This window comes from Populus trichocarpa, chromosome 10 (assembly GCF_000002775.5).
Source record: "Populus trichocarpa isolate Nisqually-1 chromosome 10, P.trichocarpa_v4.1, whole genome shotgun sequence".
NCBI classification, from domain to species: Eukaryota; Viridiplantae; Streptophyta; class Magnoliopsida; order Malpighiales; family Salicaceae; genus Populus; species Populus trichocarpa.
In genome coordinates, this window is record NC_037294.2 from 1952171 (window position 1) to 1968733 (window position 16563).

The following is a 16563-nucleotide window of genomic DNA, read 5'->3' on the forward strand; positions in this document are numbered from 1 at the left end:
ATAATGACATAATCAGTCAATCACTTAAATATTATTTTAATAAAAAAATTATATAAAAAAAGACTATTTATGCACATGGTCAAAATTTAAAAGTTTGCCTTTGTATATGGATGAATTAAAAGTCTAATTATTATTTTTACATTAAGTCGTTTTCTTTGTTATATATATATATATATATATATATATATATATATATATATATGTATTATCTTGTTTTGATTATTAAATTGCATTGGAATAATATAATGCTTTTCATTATTGTGCCACTTCAGAAAATGACTTTTCCATTCTATGTATTTTTTACGGGTATATATTGTCAGGGATATTAAACTTTTCTATTAAGTTTATGCTTACTAAATAGCAAGTAAAAAAAAAAACTCAAATTATGAAATATAAATCTTATAACAACACTTAATGAGATCATTATTATAAAATGTAAATCTTAGAACACTTAATAAGATAATTATAATTATAAGCAAAGTATACATCTAGTATTAAAAAGAGTTAGTTTGAAAATCGATCATTCATTTCATTCAATCCTATTTTATTTTGGTAATAGAAAAAAATCAAGCAAAATATGTTGCTTCTATTTATTCGTAAGCATGTAATTTATTTATTTTTATAATTTATTACAAAAATCTATTGATACATAAATGACATGAATTTGAAAAAAAAAACATAAGTTTTTCTATATATAAAAAATGAGACAAGGTTTTATTAGTCACAGAAAAATATAATCTTTCTTCTAAAGAGAGGGAGTCTAGTCGTTAAAACGAGAGGGTAATATTTTTTAATTTCTTTTACTATGAAAAAGTTAATTCTACTAATTTTAAAGTGGAAACCATATTCAATTAGAGTTGACTAATTGAATCCTTTTTTTATACGAAACAAAATCTCTTTGCCGTCATCAGATCTTAGAAGATAAGCAAATGATATAAAATTAAAATACTATCAATAATTAATGCAAAGATGGTATACTGTCAGCTAAGAGCCAGTGCTGGATGCAGGACTTGGCGGTGGGGGTTTACTTTTCTTTGGAATGGTAGAGACGTGTACTTAAATATATTAATCTCAGAAATATAAAAATAACAACAAAAAACTCCATTTTCTTGCACTATAAGAATCTCAGAAATCAAGAACAGAACTTTTAACGCACAGACAAAAACCATGGACTCCATAGAACACAGAACCATTCATGCTAATGGCATTACCATGCATGTAGCAATCAAAGGCTCAGAGAATGCTCCGGTTATTCTATTTCTCCATGGATTCCCCGAATCATGGTACTCCTGGAGATACCAGATTTTAGCTCTATCCTCACTTGGCTATAGATCTGTGGCACCTGACTTGAGAGGGTATGGTGACACAGACGCCCCAGCTGAGATTACAAGCTACACATGCTTCCATTTGGTTGGTGATTTAATTGGGTTGCTTGATGTTGTGGCACCGAATGAAGATAAAGTTTTTGTTGTGGCACATGATTGGGGTGCTATAATAGCTTGGTATATGTGTTTGTTTAGACCAGATAGAGTTAAAGCTCTGGTTAATACCAGTGTTTTGTTTATTCCGAGGAATCCTAAGAGGAAATTTGTTGAGACTTTGAGGGCTCTTTATGGTGATGATTACTACATGTGCAGATTTCAGGTTTTTTCTTTGATCAGTTCATTTTATTTTATGATTTCAATCATGGGTTCTTTGTGTTTTGCTTGAAGTTGCTTTCTTGTTCAATTAGTGTGAGAATGGAAGATTTTGTTATGCACAGCGCTTTATGATACGAAAGAAATACTTAATAAAATTGCTAAAAAAATTTAGAAAGAAATACTTAATAAAAATATACATCTCTCCCAGTATTTCCTGATGAGTTTTTTTTTTCTTTGCATTACCGTTTTTATCTTATACCACACTTTTCATTCTTCCAACACAAACTGCTTGATTGTCTTTGCAGGAGCCTGGAGTGATTGAAGCAGAGTATGCAGAGAGAGGCACGGAGAGAGTTCTGAAGGAATTGTTAACGCACCGAGTTGCAGGACCTCTTTTTTTACCTAAAGGTAAAGGTTTAAATGGAGCCCCGCTGGATGCTCCAATTGTCTTGCCCTCTTGGTTGTCTGAGGAAGATTTCAAGTACTACACCAACAAATTTGAGCAGAAAGGCTTTACTGGAGGATTAAACTATTATCGGAATCTGGATAGGTGTGTTTCCCTTCCAAGTGTTATTTAATGCATTGAGATTTCTCAGCAACGCCGATTTTACCGTGGAAAATCTCCAGTAGTCTGGTGCTGTTTCAGTATTTCAATTCTGTTTGGTTACTTCCATGGCAGTATTGCACATTGATTGGGACAAGGGGCCTTGTATATTTACTTGAGATGCTATTAGAGATTACCTTTCCTTGCATTGAATTGAAGTTCTTATTTCCATGCCGCTATTGTTTATTGATCGGGACAAGGGCCTTGTTTCAGTATGTCAGCTGGCGTTTGAGATGGGGACGTCTGCTTTTTTGTTTCTGATCTGATCTTTTAACAGATTTAATCTCATCTTGTTCCCTTTTTTCCCATGATTGTTCTTGCTTCATTTTTCCTTTTTCTAAATCCTTTTCCATCCCGCATTGCAGGAACTGGGAGCTCACAGCACCATGGACAGGGGCTCAAGTGACAGTACCTGTCAAGTTTATTATTGGTGATGAGGACCTGACCTATAATTCTCTTGGTGGGAAGGATTATATAGACTCAGGCGGGTTCAAGAGAGACGTTCCATTTTTAGAGGAACTAGTCGTAATGGAAGGAGTAGGGCATTTCCTCAATCAAGAGAAGGCGGATGAGATCAATAAGCACATTTATGATTTCTTTCAAAAGTTCTAGTTTGCTTCTTCGTTCTCCTCCTGCTGTCTTTTCTGGAGAGTTAGAGCATGTTCGGCACAGCGGTGCAAAACCATGCCTTAAAACAATGTCTATGTATGCATTTGTTTGTGTAAGAGCTTGCATTTTATCAAGCATCATCCTGGCGAGTCAAGGAACTGGTCCTTGTAATTTTCATATGCCCTCAAATCAAATCCTGCATTGTTTGCTCAAAGCATAATGCACGCTATGACATAAATCTTTCCATATGACCATTCACTTTGTGGATTGTTCAGTTTGGAGATTCACACTGCCTCTCCTCTTCCTTTCAATATGTAAGCCTTTAAATTGTTGGAAAAACAATGACAGAACAGAGGAGAGATCACTACTCACACAATTTGGTGGAATACAATACACTAAATAATAGTACTCTCACACTTTTCATTATCAGATCCAGACAATATATATAAACATTATAAAATGTTTTTTACAATCTCCAAAGAACTTAATTTATATTAGACTTAATCTTAATATGATTATTCATTGAACTAACTTCAATACACTTAATCTTGATAACCAAGTTTAATAATTAACATTTTCCCCTCTTAAATTTGTTCTGTCTATCTTCATGATTCCAAGCTTCATCTGCAAATAACAGAACACATCAATCTTCAATGGCTTTGTAAAAATGTCTGTAATTTGTTCATGAGTTTTGACAACTAACTCCACATCGCCTTCTTTTATGTGCTCTCTGATGAAGTGAAATCGAGTATCAATATGTTTTGAACGTTCATGATGAACTGGATTCTTTGCAAGTGCTATAGCAAACTTGTTATCAACAAAGATTCGTGTAGTCTTGCTCTGTTTCTGCTGCAAATCTTCCATCAGTTTCCTTAGCCATATTGCATGACACACACAAACGATGCAGCAACAATATATTCTGCTTCACATTTGGATAATATGACAATATATTGTTTCTTTGATGTCCACGTGAAAGCTGTTTCTCCCATAAAGAATACAAATCCAGTTGTGCTTTTTCTGTCTTCCAAGCTTCCTGCCCAGTCACTGTCACTGTAACCTGTAATTTCAAGATTCTGCGAAGATGAATAAAACAATCCATAGCTTGCAGTTCCTTTAACAAAACGAAGGATCCTCTTTGCTGTCTCAAATGTGAACTTCTTGGCTTCTCTATATATATGCTAATCAAGCCAACTCCATACAGAATATCTGGTCTGGTACATGTTAAATAACGCAAGCAACCCACAATACTTTTGTAGTATGTAGGATTAACTAAATCTCCTTTTTCTTCTTTAGTTAACTTAATTCCATATTCAACTGGATTGTCTGCTGGATAACAATCTTCCATAGCAAATTTCTTCAAAACTTCTGCTGCATACTTTGCTTGTGAAATGAATATTCCATCACTGCACTGCTTCACCTCTAATCCTAGAAAATAGGCCATGAGACCTAAGTCTGTCATTTCAAATTTCTTCACCATGGATTGCTTAAAGTCTTGAGTCATAGTTGAATCATCCCCTGTGAAAAGTATATCAACATATAAACAAACAAACATTACTCTGCCTTGTAAACTTTTCTTCACATATAATGCATGCTCATAAGGGCATCTTGTGAATCTTTTCTGTGAAAGATAGCCATCAATTCTAGAGTTCCATGCTCTTGGTGCTTGTTTAAGCCCATAAAGAGCTTTCTTCAATTTGCAAACCTTCTCTTCTTCTCCTTTTACCACAAAGCCAGCTGGTTGTTCTCCATACACTACCTCTTCAAGGTTATCGTTCAAGAATGCTGACTTTACATCCATCTGAAATATCTTCCATCTTTTCTGAGCTGCCAGGGAAGTCATCAATCTTACTGTTTCCATTCTTGCTACTGGAGCAAAAACATCTTCATAATCAACTCCATATTGTTGCTTGTACCCCTTCGCTACTAATCTGGCTTTATGTTTTTCAATTTCTCCTTCTGCATTCCTCTTTGTCTTGAAGACCCATTTTACTCCTATTTCATTGTGTCCTTCGGGAAGTGTTGTCAATTCCCATGTATTATTTTTTATGATGGAACTGATCTCCTCCTTCATTGCTTTCTTCCACCTGTCTTTCTGATATGCTTCTTCAAATGTAATAGGATCATTTCCTGAAAAAAAGCAAAGCATATTAACATCATCAAGATTGATTCTTTCTGTTACATCATAAATCTCTTGTATGCTCTTTGTCTTTCTTGTTGTTGAGCTTGAAGGACCAGCAAGACTATTAGTTAATAGGGATAGAGCTAACTTGATTTCTCCTTCATCTTTCTGAATTTGTTCTTCATCTACAATTAGTTTATGTGGCTAATCTTCAGAATTCCAACTTCATCCTTGCTCTTCATCAAACTTCACATCTCTTGACATGATCACCTTCTTTGTCATTGGATTGTACAATTTGTAACCATGCGAGTTTTCTCCATATCCCAGCAGTATGCATTTCTAACTTTTATCTTCAAGTTTAGTTCTTCTTTCTTCTTGAATTTTGGCATAAGCAACACTACCAAAAGTTCTCAAATGATCAACTCTTGGTTTCTTCATGCTCCATGCTTCTTCTGGTGTGATCTTCTAAAGTCTTTTTGTTGTAAATCTGTTCAACAAATACATAGCACATACAACTGTATCTCCTAAAAACTCTTTTGGATAATTTTTTTCTTTTAGCGTACATCTAACCATGTTCATAATAGTTATGCTTTTTCTCTCTGATACTCCATTCTGTTGTGGAGTCTGTGGCATTGTGAGCTGATGAATAATACCATTTTCCTTACAATAATCATCAAAATCACGAGAAATATACTCTCCTTCCCTATCTGTTCTTAGGCATTTTAGCTTACATTCACTTTGTTTTTCTACTAAATTTTTAAATTCCTTAAATTTGCCCAACACTTCTTTCTTTTCTTTTAACACACATACCCATGTCTTTCCACTAAAATCATCAGTAAAAGTGAGAAAATATCTGCTTCCTCCTATTGAAGTAAGCGAGATAGGGCAACACACATCTGAATACACCAAGTCAATAATCTGAGATGCTCTTGAGCTCTTATTTGGGAATGGCTTTCTGTGCTGCTTTTCCATTACACACACTTCACACATTCTGCTTGTGTGCTCTAACTTTGGTATTCCAAGAACCATTTTGCTTTTCTCCATCAGCATAAGTGATCCACAATTCAAATGTTCATATCATAGATGCCACAAATTCATCAAGTTAGAGATTTCTGCCTTAAAACATTTTGACTGATATATGCTCAGATCTAGAGGGAACATCCTATTTCTAGTCATTTTAACTGAAGCAATTGCAGCTCCAGACTCATCAAAAATCTTCAGATTCTTGTCTTTCATTTGCACTTCAAAGCCTTTCTCCAGAAACTGCCCCAAACTCAGAATGTTATTCTTCATGTCTGGAACATAAAAAACTTCTGCTCACCATTCTTAAGTTCAATAAGAATTCTGCTTCTTCCTTCAACTGGTCTTTGAGAAAGATCTCCAAAGGTAATGTTACCTTTATAACTTTCATCGATATCAACAAATGCTTCCTTCATACCACACATATGATTTGATGCTCCTGTATCTAGATACCAGGTGTTGGAGTTGCTGCCATCAAATTTTCCATAGGCCAACAATAATGCAGGCTCTTCATAATCAATTTCTTTCTCAACAAAGTTGACATTCTTGTCTTTAAATTTGTGTTGTGAACAATCTGAAGCAAAATGACCATACTCTTTACAATTATAACATTGTATATTTGCATGATTATTCCTCCAATTTGAATATCCTCCATGACTTCTTCCTCTGCTTCTGCCACGACCTCTGAAATTAAATTTTTGATTTCGTGCTCCATGAGATTCTTGATTTCTGAATGATCTTCCTCCTCTTCCTCTTCTATGAATGAACATTCCTCTTTGAAATGCTCATCTGCAAGATTCATTAACATTCTTTACAGTTAACTTTGTTTGCAATACTTATTCAAGAGATCTTCCTTCTCCTTTTCTATCAATTTTCTGCTCATGGGCTTGCAGAGATCCCATTAATTCTTCTACTATCATATCTTTCAAATTCTTTGATTCTTCAATTGCTACGACCACATGATCAAACTTTGAATCCAGAGACCTCAAAATTTTCTCCATCACACGAACATCATCAATATTTTCACCATTCCTTCTCATCTAGTGAACCACATAGATTACTTTTGTGAAGTAATCTGAAACTGTCTCATTACTTTCTTTACTCAACTCCTCAAAGTCTCCTCTCAATGCTTGCAACCGTACCTTTTTGGTCTTTTCAACTCCACTATAAGTCTTGTTAAGCATTTCACATGCCTCCTTTGACATCTTTGCTGGTGCCACCATCTCAAGAATTGCTTCATCAAGTCCTTGATAAATGGTGAATAACGCCTTATTATCTTTCTTCCTTGATTCTCTCAATGTTTGTCTTTCTACATTACTCATTGCTGCCTCTTCTCTTGTTGATTCTGGTTCAGTGTAACCATCTTCAACTAACTCCCATAACTCTTGTGATCTTAGTAGTGCCTTGTATTGAATACACCACAGATCATAGTTTTGTTTGGTAAGATGAAGAATATGAAATTGAGAATTGTTGTTGCTGGAAGCCACATCTAGTCTCAAACTCTGAAACCACTTTGTTGGAAAAATAATGACAGAACAGAGGAAGGATCACTACTCACACAATTTGGTGGAATACAATACACTAAACAATGGTATTCTCACACTTTTCATTATCAGATTCAAACAATATATATAGATATTATAAAATATCTTTTACAATCTCCAAAGAACTTAATTAATATTAGACTCTTCATTACTTACTCTAAATTCATAGTACTATTAGATTCATATTACTACTAGATTCATAATATTTGTAATGTAGATATTATTTATTGAACTAACTTCAATACATTTAATCTTGATAAACAAGTTTAATAACTAACATAAATCTGTCGAGTCAGCAAGGCTTACTAAAGCAAGATCGCAGCAGGGAAGACGGTTCAACCATGGACGGACAAGCATTTTCCCTTATCGGCGCTCATGAGCAGTGAGAGTAGTCAGACATTGCGAGCCATGCCTTTAAGAACCACAGGTTGAACTAATGCTTCTTGCATTTGCATGCTTGTTCTTGAGCGTAATCCACTACTCTGCTATAGTCTATACATGGCTCCACTTGATGTTTGAAGATACGAGCAACATTTTTGTTCAGGGGTGAGGGTCTGCTTGTATTAGGATTTGTACACATGAACACCATTTTTAATTTAAAAGCTTACCTTTCCCTTTCCCAAATAAATTTATTTTTATATCTTTTTTTTTAATATTTGCAAGAATAATTAAGATTAGCCATTAGCTCACCTCTACCAGCTTAGTCCAATTCGTGTCCTACAAGGGTAGCCTAACATTAATGTTTGAGATATGCAGAGGCCTACCCTTACATTAATGTTTGAGATATACAGAGGTTGTACAGTGTTATGGTAATTATTATTTTTTAAAGTATTTTTATTTTAAAAATATATTAAAACAATTTTTTTATGTTTTAAAATTTATTTTTAATATTAGTATATCAAAACGATCTAAAATCCAAAACAAAATTAATTTGAAACAAAGAAAAAAATAAATAAAATTTAATTTTTTTTAAAATGCTTTTAAAGCATCAAAACAAACAAGGTCTAAAAATTTAAAGTTCAAACATTAAAAAAATAAATAAGATAAGAAATGATTATTTCAATTATATAGTCTATAACCATTGGTCCAACCCATCAAAAAATAAAAAAGTAATGGCTTGAAATTTTATATTTTCTCCATCGTATCTTTTATTTTTCATTTCATATCCTTAACCTTAATTATCATATCCTTCTATTCTAATTTATCCATATACATAATTAATAACATAGCTGAGTATTATTAGTCCTAGCTAGAGTAACCATCTACAAGCGATATGTCACCTGTTTAATTAGAAAAAGAAAAGGAGTGGAGAAAAAGAAAAGGAGTGGGTGACATGTGAAAAAAATAACATATATTATCATATTATTTTTCTAATAACATATATGTTTATTGTCATATAATTAAAAATAAATAAATTGTCTTGTATAAACAATGTTACTAGGCCGGGTCGAGATCATGATTAGAATCACTAGTTTATCAGGATAGGTGGGGTTGATTGAAGATGTAATAATCTCTAGATATTTTAAAAAAACTACTATGTATAAAATAAATTTTGAATTTATAATTAAAATTTTATTTTTAAATAAATAAATATATTAACAGTGAATGCAAACTTTTTATGGTTAAATTATTATTTGGTATGAACCATAGCAAAGCATGGAACAATTACTCTTGTGAAATCTACAACATCAATGTATTAAAATAATTCTTGCTCAACGAACAAGTTTTGTGTGAGAATTTCTGAAAACAAAAGTGTTCATGAAAGAAATGTCATTGCCTAGACTCTCACGATCGAATCTTATGCTCGGTATGAACCATAGCAAAGCATGGAACAAGTTTTGTGTGAGAATTTTCTGAAAACAAGTGTTTCCTACGCAACGTCTCACCAAACTACTTTAAAGTTTAAACTGTCATCTTGCAAAGCCTAAATATAAAAACCCCAACCCACAACTCTGAACACAAGCACAGAAACCATGGCCTCCTCCATAGAACACAGAACCATTAATGTCAATGGCATTAATATTCATGTAGCAATCAAAGGTCCAGAGAATGCCCCAGTTATTCTCTTCATCCATGGATTCCCTCAACTATGGTATTCCTGGAGACACCAGATTGAGGCTCTATCCTCACTTGGCTACAGAGCTGTGGCACCGGACTTGAGAGGGTATGGTGACACAGATGCGCCAGCTGAGGTTACAAGTTACACCGTTCTCCATGTGGTTGGTGATTTGATTGGGTTGCTTGATGTTGTAGCTCCGAATCAAGAGAGTGTTTTTGTTGTGGGACATGATTGGGGTGCTTTGATAGCTTGGCATTTGTCTTTGTTTAGACCAGATAGAGTTAAAGCTTTGGTTAACTTGAGTGTTTTGTTTAATCCAAGGAATCCCAGTAGGAAAGTTATTGCGACTTTGAAGGCTGTTTATGGTGACGATTATTATATTATCAGATTCCAGGTTTGTTTTATTGTTATTTTAATGATGGGTTCTTGATTTTCAGAATCAAAGTTGCTTTCTTGACTGCATACTGTGTTTTGTGATGTCAAATTGTAAACTTGTTCTAGCAAATCTTTCGCCTTTTCTGGATTACATGGATTATGTTAGTAGATTTTGTTGGTATGTTTACTATTTGAAGGGATCATTTGACAGGTATGAAAAGATCAGGCATTTGCAGTTGTTTTTTTGAATTGACCTATCTTTTCTTTTGTTACATGAAGTGTTTAATCATCAAGTTTTAGACTTTTGATTGTTATGCTAATAAATCTTCGACCCTTTACGTAGTATAGGAATTGGATTATCATCTATTTTATATTTTGTTTACTATTTGCAGTGATTATTTGATTGGGATGGATTAGATTGGGCTTTTTGGTAGTAATTAGCTAGTAGCTACGAATTTGACCAGCTGTTCTAGCTGAAATGATTATTTAACAGTATAATTTTAGCTGAAGCTTAAATAATCATTCATGGCATCAGACAACTTTGTTATCTAACTGTTCTTGAGCACACTTGAGAAAGTTTTTAATTTTGGTCTTGTATAGTTTATCATAATTGTCTTCTTATGAAGATGTACAAAACCCATTTTAATTGAGGAACTGCTCGATTGTTTTTGTAGGAGCCTGGAGAGATTGAAGCTGAGTTTGCAGAGATAGGTACAGAGAAAGTTCTCAAGGAATTCTTAACCTACCGCACTCCAGCTCCTATCTTTTTACCTAAAGGCCAAGGGTTTAATGGAAAGCCTCTGGACACTCCAGTTGTCTTACCCTCTTGGTTGTCTGAAGAAGATGTCAAGTACTACACCAGCAAGTTTGAGCAGAAAGGCTTTACTGGAGGATTGAACTATTACCGCAATCTTGACCGGTATGTCTTCCTTCCATGTTTGTTCTGTTTGTTGGTCTTTCCTGGTAATGCAGATTAAAAATTTCCTGTGGCCCGGAAATTTAGATGTGTCTCCAACCTCTGTTGTATTTGGGGTTTTCGTTACTTTTACGTCGCTGTTGCTTATTGATCGGGACAGAGGGACTTTATTATCTTTCATTAAGAGATTGAATTGAAATCCATACCCAGGAGTCTTAATATTTCCAAGTGTTTCAGCATGCTATATAGCTCTTGAAATGAAGACCTTTGCTTTTGTTGCTTTCCTGATCGGTGTACAAGTTTTATTTCCTTTCTTCCCCATCATCATTCCTGCTTCATTTTTTTTCCTAATTCCTCTTACCTTCCATGTTGCAGGAACTGGGAACTTACCGCACCATGGACTGGAGCTCAAATAAAAGTTCCAGTCAAGTTTATCGTGGGTGATCAGGACCTCACCTATAATTCTCTCGGTGCCAAGGATTATATAGCCAAGGGCGGGTTCAAAAGAGACGTTCCATTTCTACAGGACCTAGTTGTAATGGAAGGTGTGGGTCATTTTATCAATGAAGAGAAACCTGAAGAGATCAGTAAGCACATTTACGACTTCTTTCAAAAGTCTAGTTCGCTTGCTTGGTTTCCTTCCTGTTGTCTTTGCTGAAGAGATAAAGAATTCAAGTGTGTGCATTCGTATGTTCAAAGCTTGCATGCTCCTGTGGGGTTTTGATTATTTGAATGAGATGTTCTTGTGGTGAGTTACTGTAATGGTTGCTGTAATTTCCATATGCACTCAAAATAAATCATGTGTGTGATTGTTTCGTGCCCAACATTTAACTGGTGCTTTGAGTAGCCTCGAGGAATTGATTGCTCAAAGAACAAGCATGCTGTGATGTGACATATTTCCTCACAGGGCCATTTCATTCTCTGTATCATTTATTCAGCATTGATTCACTCAGGCTCACCTGTGGAACACTGCACCCATGAAACTCTATGCACTTGCATTTTAGCTTTTTAGGTGCCGAAAATAAAGGCACATTAACTAGAGTGCCTTCAAGTAATTGCAAGGACTTTCATCCATTTTTATAAATCCTGAAATCCATAAGGGTAGCTAAACTGCTCAGTCTTTGAATTTATTTTTTAATAGTCATGAGTTCGAGTTCTTTCAGAATCACTAAAGGCTTACGTGGTCGTTAACTTTAAGGCCCGTGAGATTTGTCGAGGTATGCGCAAGCTGACTCGAACACCTATATTAATAAAAAAAACCAAAAAACCCAAAAGCCGGCATTAAACTAGTGATTTATCAACTTAGGACTAGTTGAGTTTAATGTTTTTGGAAGATGTGATTGTTGAGAATATGATATTTCTATTTAATTTAAAATAAAAATTTTAATCAATGTATTTGTGTTCAGTTAAATAGAAAAAAATGTGGAGAATATGAGTAAATTTATCATTTTATCTTTGAAAATTAAATTATATAATTTAATCATAAGATATTTAATTGTCTTTCTTAATGCTGATCACGTTACTCAAGTCTAAAACTAAAACATTAAAGTAAATTCAATAGATAATTTAATTTTATAAAATTATAGCTATCAAGTAGAATAATATATTTATCAACACATTACATTACATATATATTGTGATTTCATAGAAAATTAATATAAACTAGTTACCTAAACTGGGTTATTATTGGAGTAGAAAAAACATAAAACATGCTAGGCAATTTAACATAAAGTTTGGATGCATTTAATAAGTCAAAAAGTTGAAAGCTGACATCTCAAACTCTGCTTATTTTAGAAGAGAATCACATTTCCAGCGTCCTAGGGCATTAGAGATTCCCAAGAATTCAACCAAACATAAAAATACTTGACCTCTCGAATCACTTTCTCCGTATAATCTTAAAAATCCTAGCATCAAACGCCCCTTTACTGATGTTTCGTGCCACTAGATGGGATGTGAGGATGCTCAGCAACTTCCAGGCCTTTTGCTTTTCTCAACATTGAAGTGCACATCGATAAGATCTGCACAACAGGGCCAACACCTTGTGGGGTGCCTGCACATAAAAGGATACAAAGGCAAATTATTCAAGACTTCAAATGACAAGATCCAATATTTGATCACACTAGGAAGACATCTCAAGATTATCTCTAACATTATCCATTTTTAAAATATTTTTATAACTTGACAGAAATAACGATTAAATTAACTAGCGTTAATTATTCCCACCATCCTCTATTTTTAGTGTCATTAGACTCACTACACTGTCCATGTGTTTTGAAAACCATACACTTTTCACCTTTTATTTTTCTTATGATTATACCTTTTATCTCCTATTAAATTTATTGTTTTTTGTTAAGCAAACATGCCAAACTTAAAGCACTTGGACTTGAAATATAACAACCCCAATTATTAAATTAGTTTATCTTTCACATAAAGGATAAACGGAGTAAAAAAAATAAAATTTCATTGAGTTCACTGAAATTTCTAATGAAATTTCGGCAGCTCCCCTATACCAGGAAGTCCCAAGTTATCGACAATTTACCCTACACACATTTATAATCACATCCCATCCATAATCACATCTATAATTGGTACAATCAACCATTTAATTCATTCAAGAATATACTCAGGACAAATCTACAAGCTCAATCTCCATCTCATATCACATGCATAAGTTAATAATTAAGAGAACCATTCGAACATTGAAATTTCATATATATATATATATATATATATATATATATATAAACAACACAGTTTAGCATTCTAAACATAAGCTAGTACATTATAATATCTCAAGCATAGATTGATACATTTAATACTTCAAAAACAAAATAATATGAGTATATTATTCTATAGAGATTACATGTTTACTGCATAACAAAATTACATGAATAATCTCTAAGTTCCTAACTTATAGAAAAAGGGATCAAGGAACCTAAATTATATTCCTGGCGTGAATGAGAGGGACCTGCAAAACATAATTTTTTCATATAATTAAAAAAATAAGATACAAACAATTTCACGGAAGAAAAATCATACAACACATCTACCTACTTAAGTCATATGCAATTTTATACACCACAACTAGCCCTTTTTAAGGATTAGCAAATTTGTTTCCTTTAACTATGTTTCCCTTTTTCTTTTTCTTTTTTTCTTTATGAAATCCAAGCTTTGATTTAGGGTATTCACCCTACCACTTCTCCCCACATTGGGAAGACTACTGCCGACACTAATGACCCTTATTAGTGTCTTTAGTTGCCCGCCCCGCGGTCAACTAATCAAGTTTATGAAATTGCCGACACTAACGTAACCATTGGTGTCATTAACTATTTTCGGGCCTAAATAGTTAATCAATGTTCCATGTTACCTTGGGAGGTCCTCGGGTATGTTGATGTCAAGGATTCTTGACATCATTAGCTTTCACCTCGGAAAGCTAATCAAGTCCCATAAATTTTACCGACATCGACGTCACCTGCCGATATCATTAACCATTTTGAACCCAAATAGTTAATCAAGTTCTATATTCCTCCTCCCATGTACCGGTCATGCCGATGTTAGCCAACTTGGCTAACATCATTAGCCTCTCGTATCTAGGACAGCCTAATCAAATTCACCGAACAGTCATTCCTAAAGTTCATTGTTACTGTCCATTTTCTCCGAAAGAACCCATAAATTAAATCTAGTTCTTCGTTTCCATTTTCCTATTGTTTAACCTTTCCTTTTCCCCTTTTCTTTTCCTCATCAATAAGCACCAAAATTTATAGTTCAACAAATAGTTATAACAATTATTAACTAGAGGAGATATAGGTACCGAGTACCTACCTGTTGTAGACGCTCGACTTGCGTTCCCCTGTTGTTGCTGCACTCCTCCCGCGGTTCCTCCTGAAACCACAGACACCCATCATTATTCCATATTAGTCCACATGTCACAACACAACAGCAACAATGGCAATGATATTCATTTCTCTTTTACCATTCTTTTCTTTCTCACCTACATTCCTTATTATTATCCTTTAACATTTTCAACTCATTCGTAGCCCAAGTGGACATCATGAATTCAATTTTGATCACAATTTATTCCTTTTTGAAGATCAAGACACGATGTTACACACTTTACGAAGGGCAAGAAAATGAATTATACTCTTAATATGGCTAAATTTCGTCGTTTTATCGATTGGCCGAATCTGCTAGCAGGGCGATAGCTCGACCTCCCTTCAGATTTTTATTCATATTTGGAGTTCTAGGACTCCAAATTTGGCGGGGTCAGATTTGTTGGAGAGCTAACACTCCCGGCTACAACTTCTATGAAGGGACCCTCCCTAGATTCTATCATCTTCATGTTTGAATTCCCTCATGAATCAAGGCAACGAACCTGCCCTGTTTTCATCAATGGACAAGTATTTCCAATTTTATCTCCAATCTTACTTCCTCATCAGATACAGCCATGCCTTCACCTTATGCATGGTAACCTGTCTCGTTATGACCTCCCAAGGTCATTTATAATAAGTTAATTAGTTGATTTCTACTTTGGCCGAACCTACCCAAAGGAACAAAGGTTCATCTTCCTTACAAGTTATAATTAGTAACTACATTATAACAACAGATCTCAATTAATTAACAAGGAAGTCAAAAGCTCTCCTCCTCTGTTTTTCTTCCCCTCTAGTGGCCGGTCCTTAAATATGTTCTTTCTTCTTCTTTTTTTCCTTCCATTGCGCCCCTCCACATTCAAGGCCATTACTATCACCCTAATAGGTATAGTTTCAAGAAATTTTGCATTTTCCCTAAATTTTATGTTCAAGAACCCTAATTCTCAATTCAAGAAAATTATGAAACTTCCAATCAAATTGAAGTTAATTTCATAGAAATTGAAATTAGAACTCCTTATTTGGATGAAAACTAAGCTTTACTTCACAAAATTTAAAAAGAATCTTAGCCTTCTTCTCCTTGCATATAGCCGGCCACTCTTCTCCCTCTTTTCTTCACCAATTCTTCACTTTTCTTCTTGTTAATTCTCCACCCAAATGTGTTTCCTCCACTTAATAATTCCAAGGCTTGTGCGGGTATACTAATTTGGGTGTTTATTCTTAGATTTGATGAAGGAAAAATATAAAATTCTCCCCCCCCTCTATTTGTGAGTTCCTCCATAACACTCTGACCAGTGGTATTCTCTTATTTCTCAATGTTTTTTCACCCCAATCCATGATCTTTGTTGTTACCCATTTTTGGGTTCCCAAACAAAAATGAAAAATATATATATAAAAAATAGATATATATATTCGGAAGAAATCCAAAAAAATAATAGGAGCGAAAAAAGGATGCTGAAATGCTGAAAAATAGCCAAAAATTGGTTGAAGAGGTTCAAAAATGCAAAAGGTTGAAATTTGACAGTTTATCATTAAGTGATGAGAGTCCTGTTGACAAAGAAAATTCAATTTTGAAAAAAATATATTCAAAATCAGATGTTAATGGACTCAATTAAATTTTATCTAAGATTTAATTGAATTCATGGAGGGTTTGATTGCAAGAAAAATTGATTTTTAAGTCAATTTAGGGTTTTATTGGAAGAAATTAAAGTTCTGAGGTCCAATTATAATTTTCAAGAGTTGATTTGGTCAAATCAGGAGTTTAATTGCATAATTATTGAAGTTTGATGGCCAATTAGGGACTTAATTGACAC

General features: G+C 34.1%; 2 protein-coding genes across 5 annotated transcripts in view; both read left to right on the plus strand.

Annotated features, from left to right (window-relative positions):
* Nucleotides 1–1076: 1076 nt before the first annotated feature.
* On the plus strand, nucleotides 1077–3067 carry LOC18102262 (uncharacterized). Its single transcript, XM_024610215.2, has 3 exons — nucleotides 1077–1644; nucleotides 1946–2190; nucleotides 2610–3067. Exons 1-3 carry the CDS (start codon nucleotides 1168–1170, stop codon nucleotides 2854–2856), a joined length of 969 nt encoding a protein of 322 aa, XP_024465983.1. The 5' UTR covers nucleotides 1077–1167; the 3' UTR covers nucleotides 2857–3067.
* A 6380-nt stretch (nucleotides 3068–9447) lies between these two features.
* LOC112328798 (uncharacterized) overlaps nucleotides 9448–16563 on the plus strand; it is a 38575-nt gene continuing 31459 nt past the window's right edge. Inside the window, exons 1-4 of one of the 4 annotated variants that reach the window (XR_008060397.1) lie at nucleotides 9448–9989; nucleotides 10645–10889; nucleotides 11262–11691; nucleotides 11741–11853. Coding sequence is in view for 3 of the 4 variants with exons in the window: in XM_024610053.2 (XP_024465821.1) it covers nucleotides 9510–9989; nucleotides 10645–10889; nucleotides 11262–11544 (1008 nt within the window). In the remaining variant the exon portion in view is untranslated. Of the gene's footprint in view, nucleotides 9990–10644; nucleotides 10890–11261; nucleotides 11711–11740; nucleotides 11854–16563 lie in introns of those variants that run through there. The other 3 variants (XM_052456699.1, XM_052456700.1, XM_024610053.2) reach the window with 3 other exon arrangements.

Excerpts from the sequence above, each read along its gene's own strand:
- LOC18102262 (XM_024610215.2), top strand. The coding sequence starts at position 1,168 with ATGGACTCCATAGAACACAGAACCATTCATGCTAATGGCATTACCATG. Across the intron at positions 1,645-1,945 it reads ACTACATGTGCAGATTTCAG|GAGCCTGGAGTGATTGAAGC; the intron begins GTTTTTTCTTTG and ends TTGTCTTTGCAG. Across the intron at positions 2,191-2,609 it reads TATTATCGGAATCTGGATAG|GAACTGGGAGCTCACAGCAC; the intron begins GTGTGTTTCCCT and ends CCCGCATTGCAG.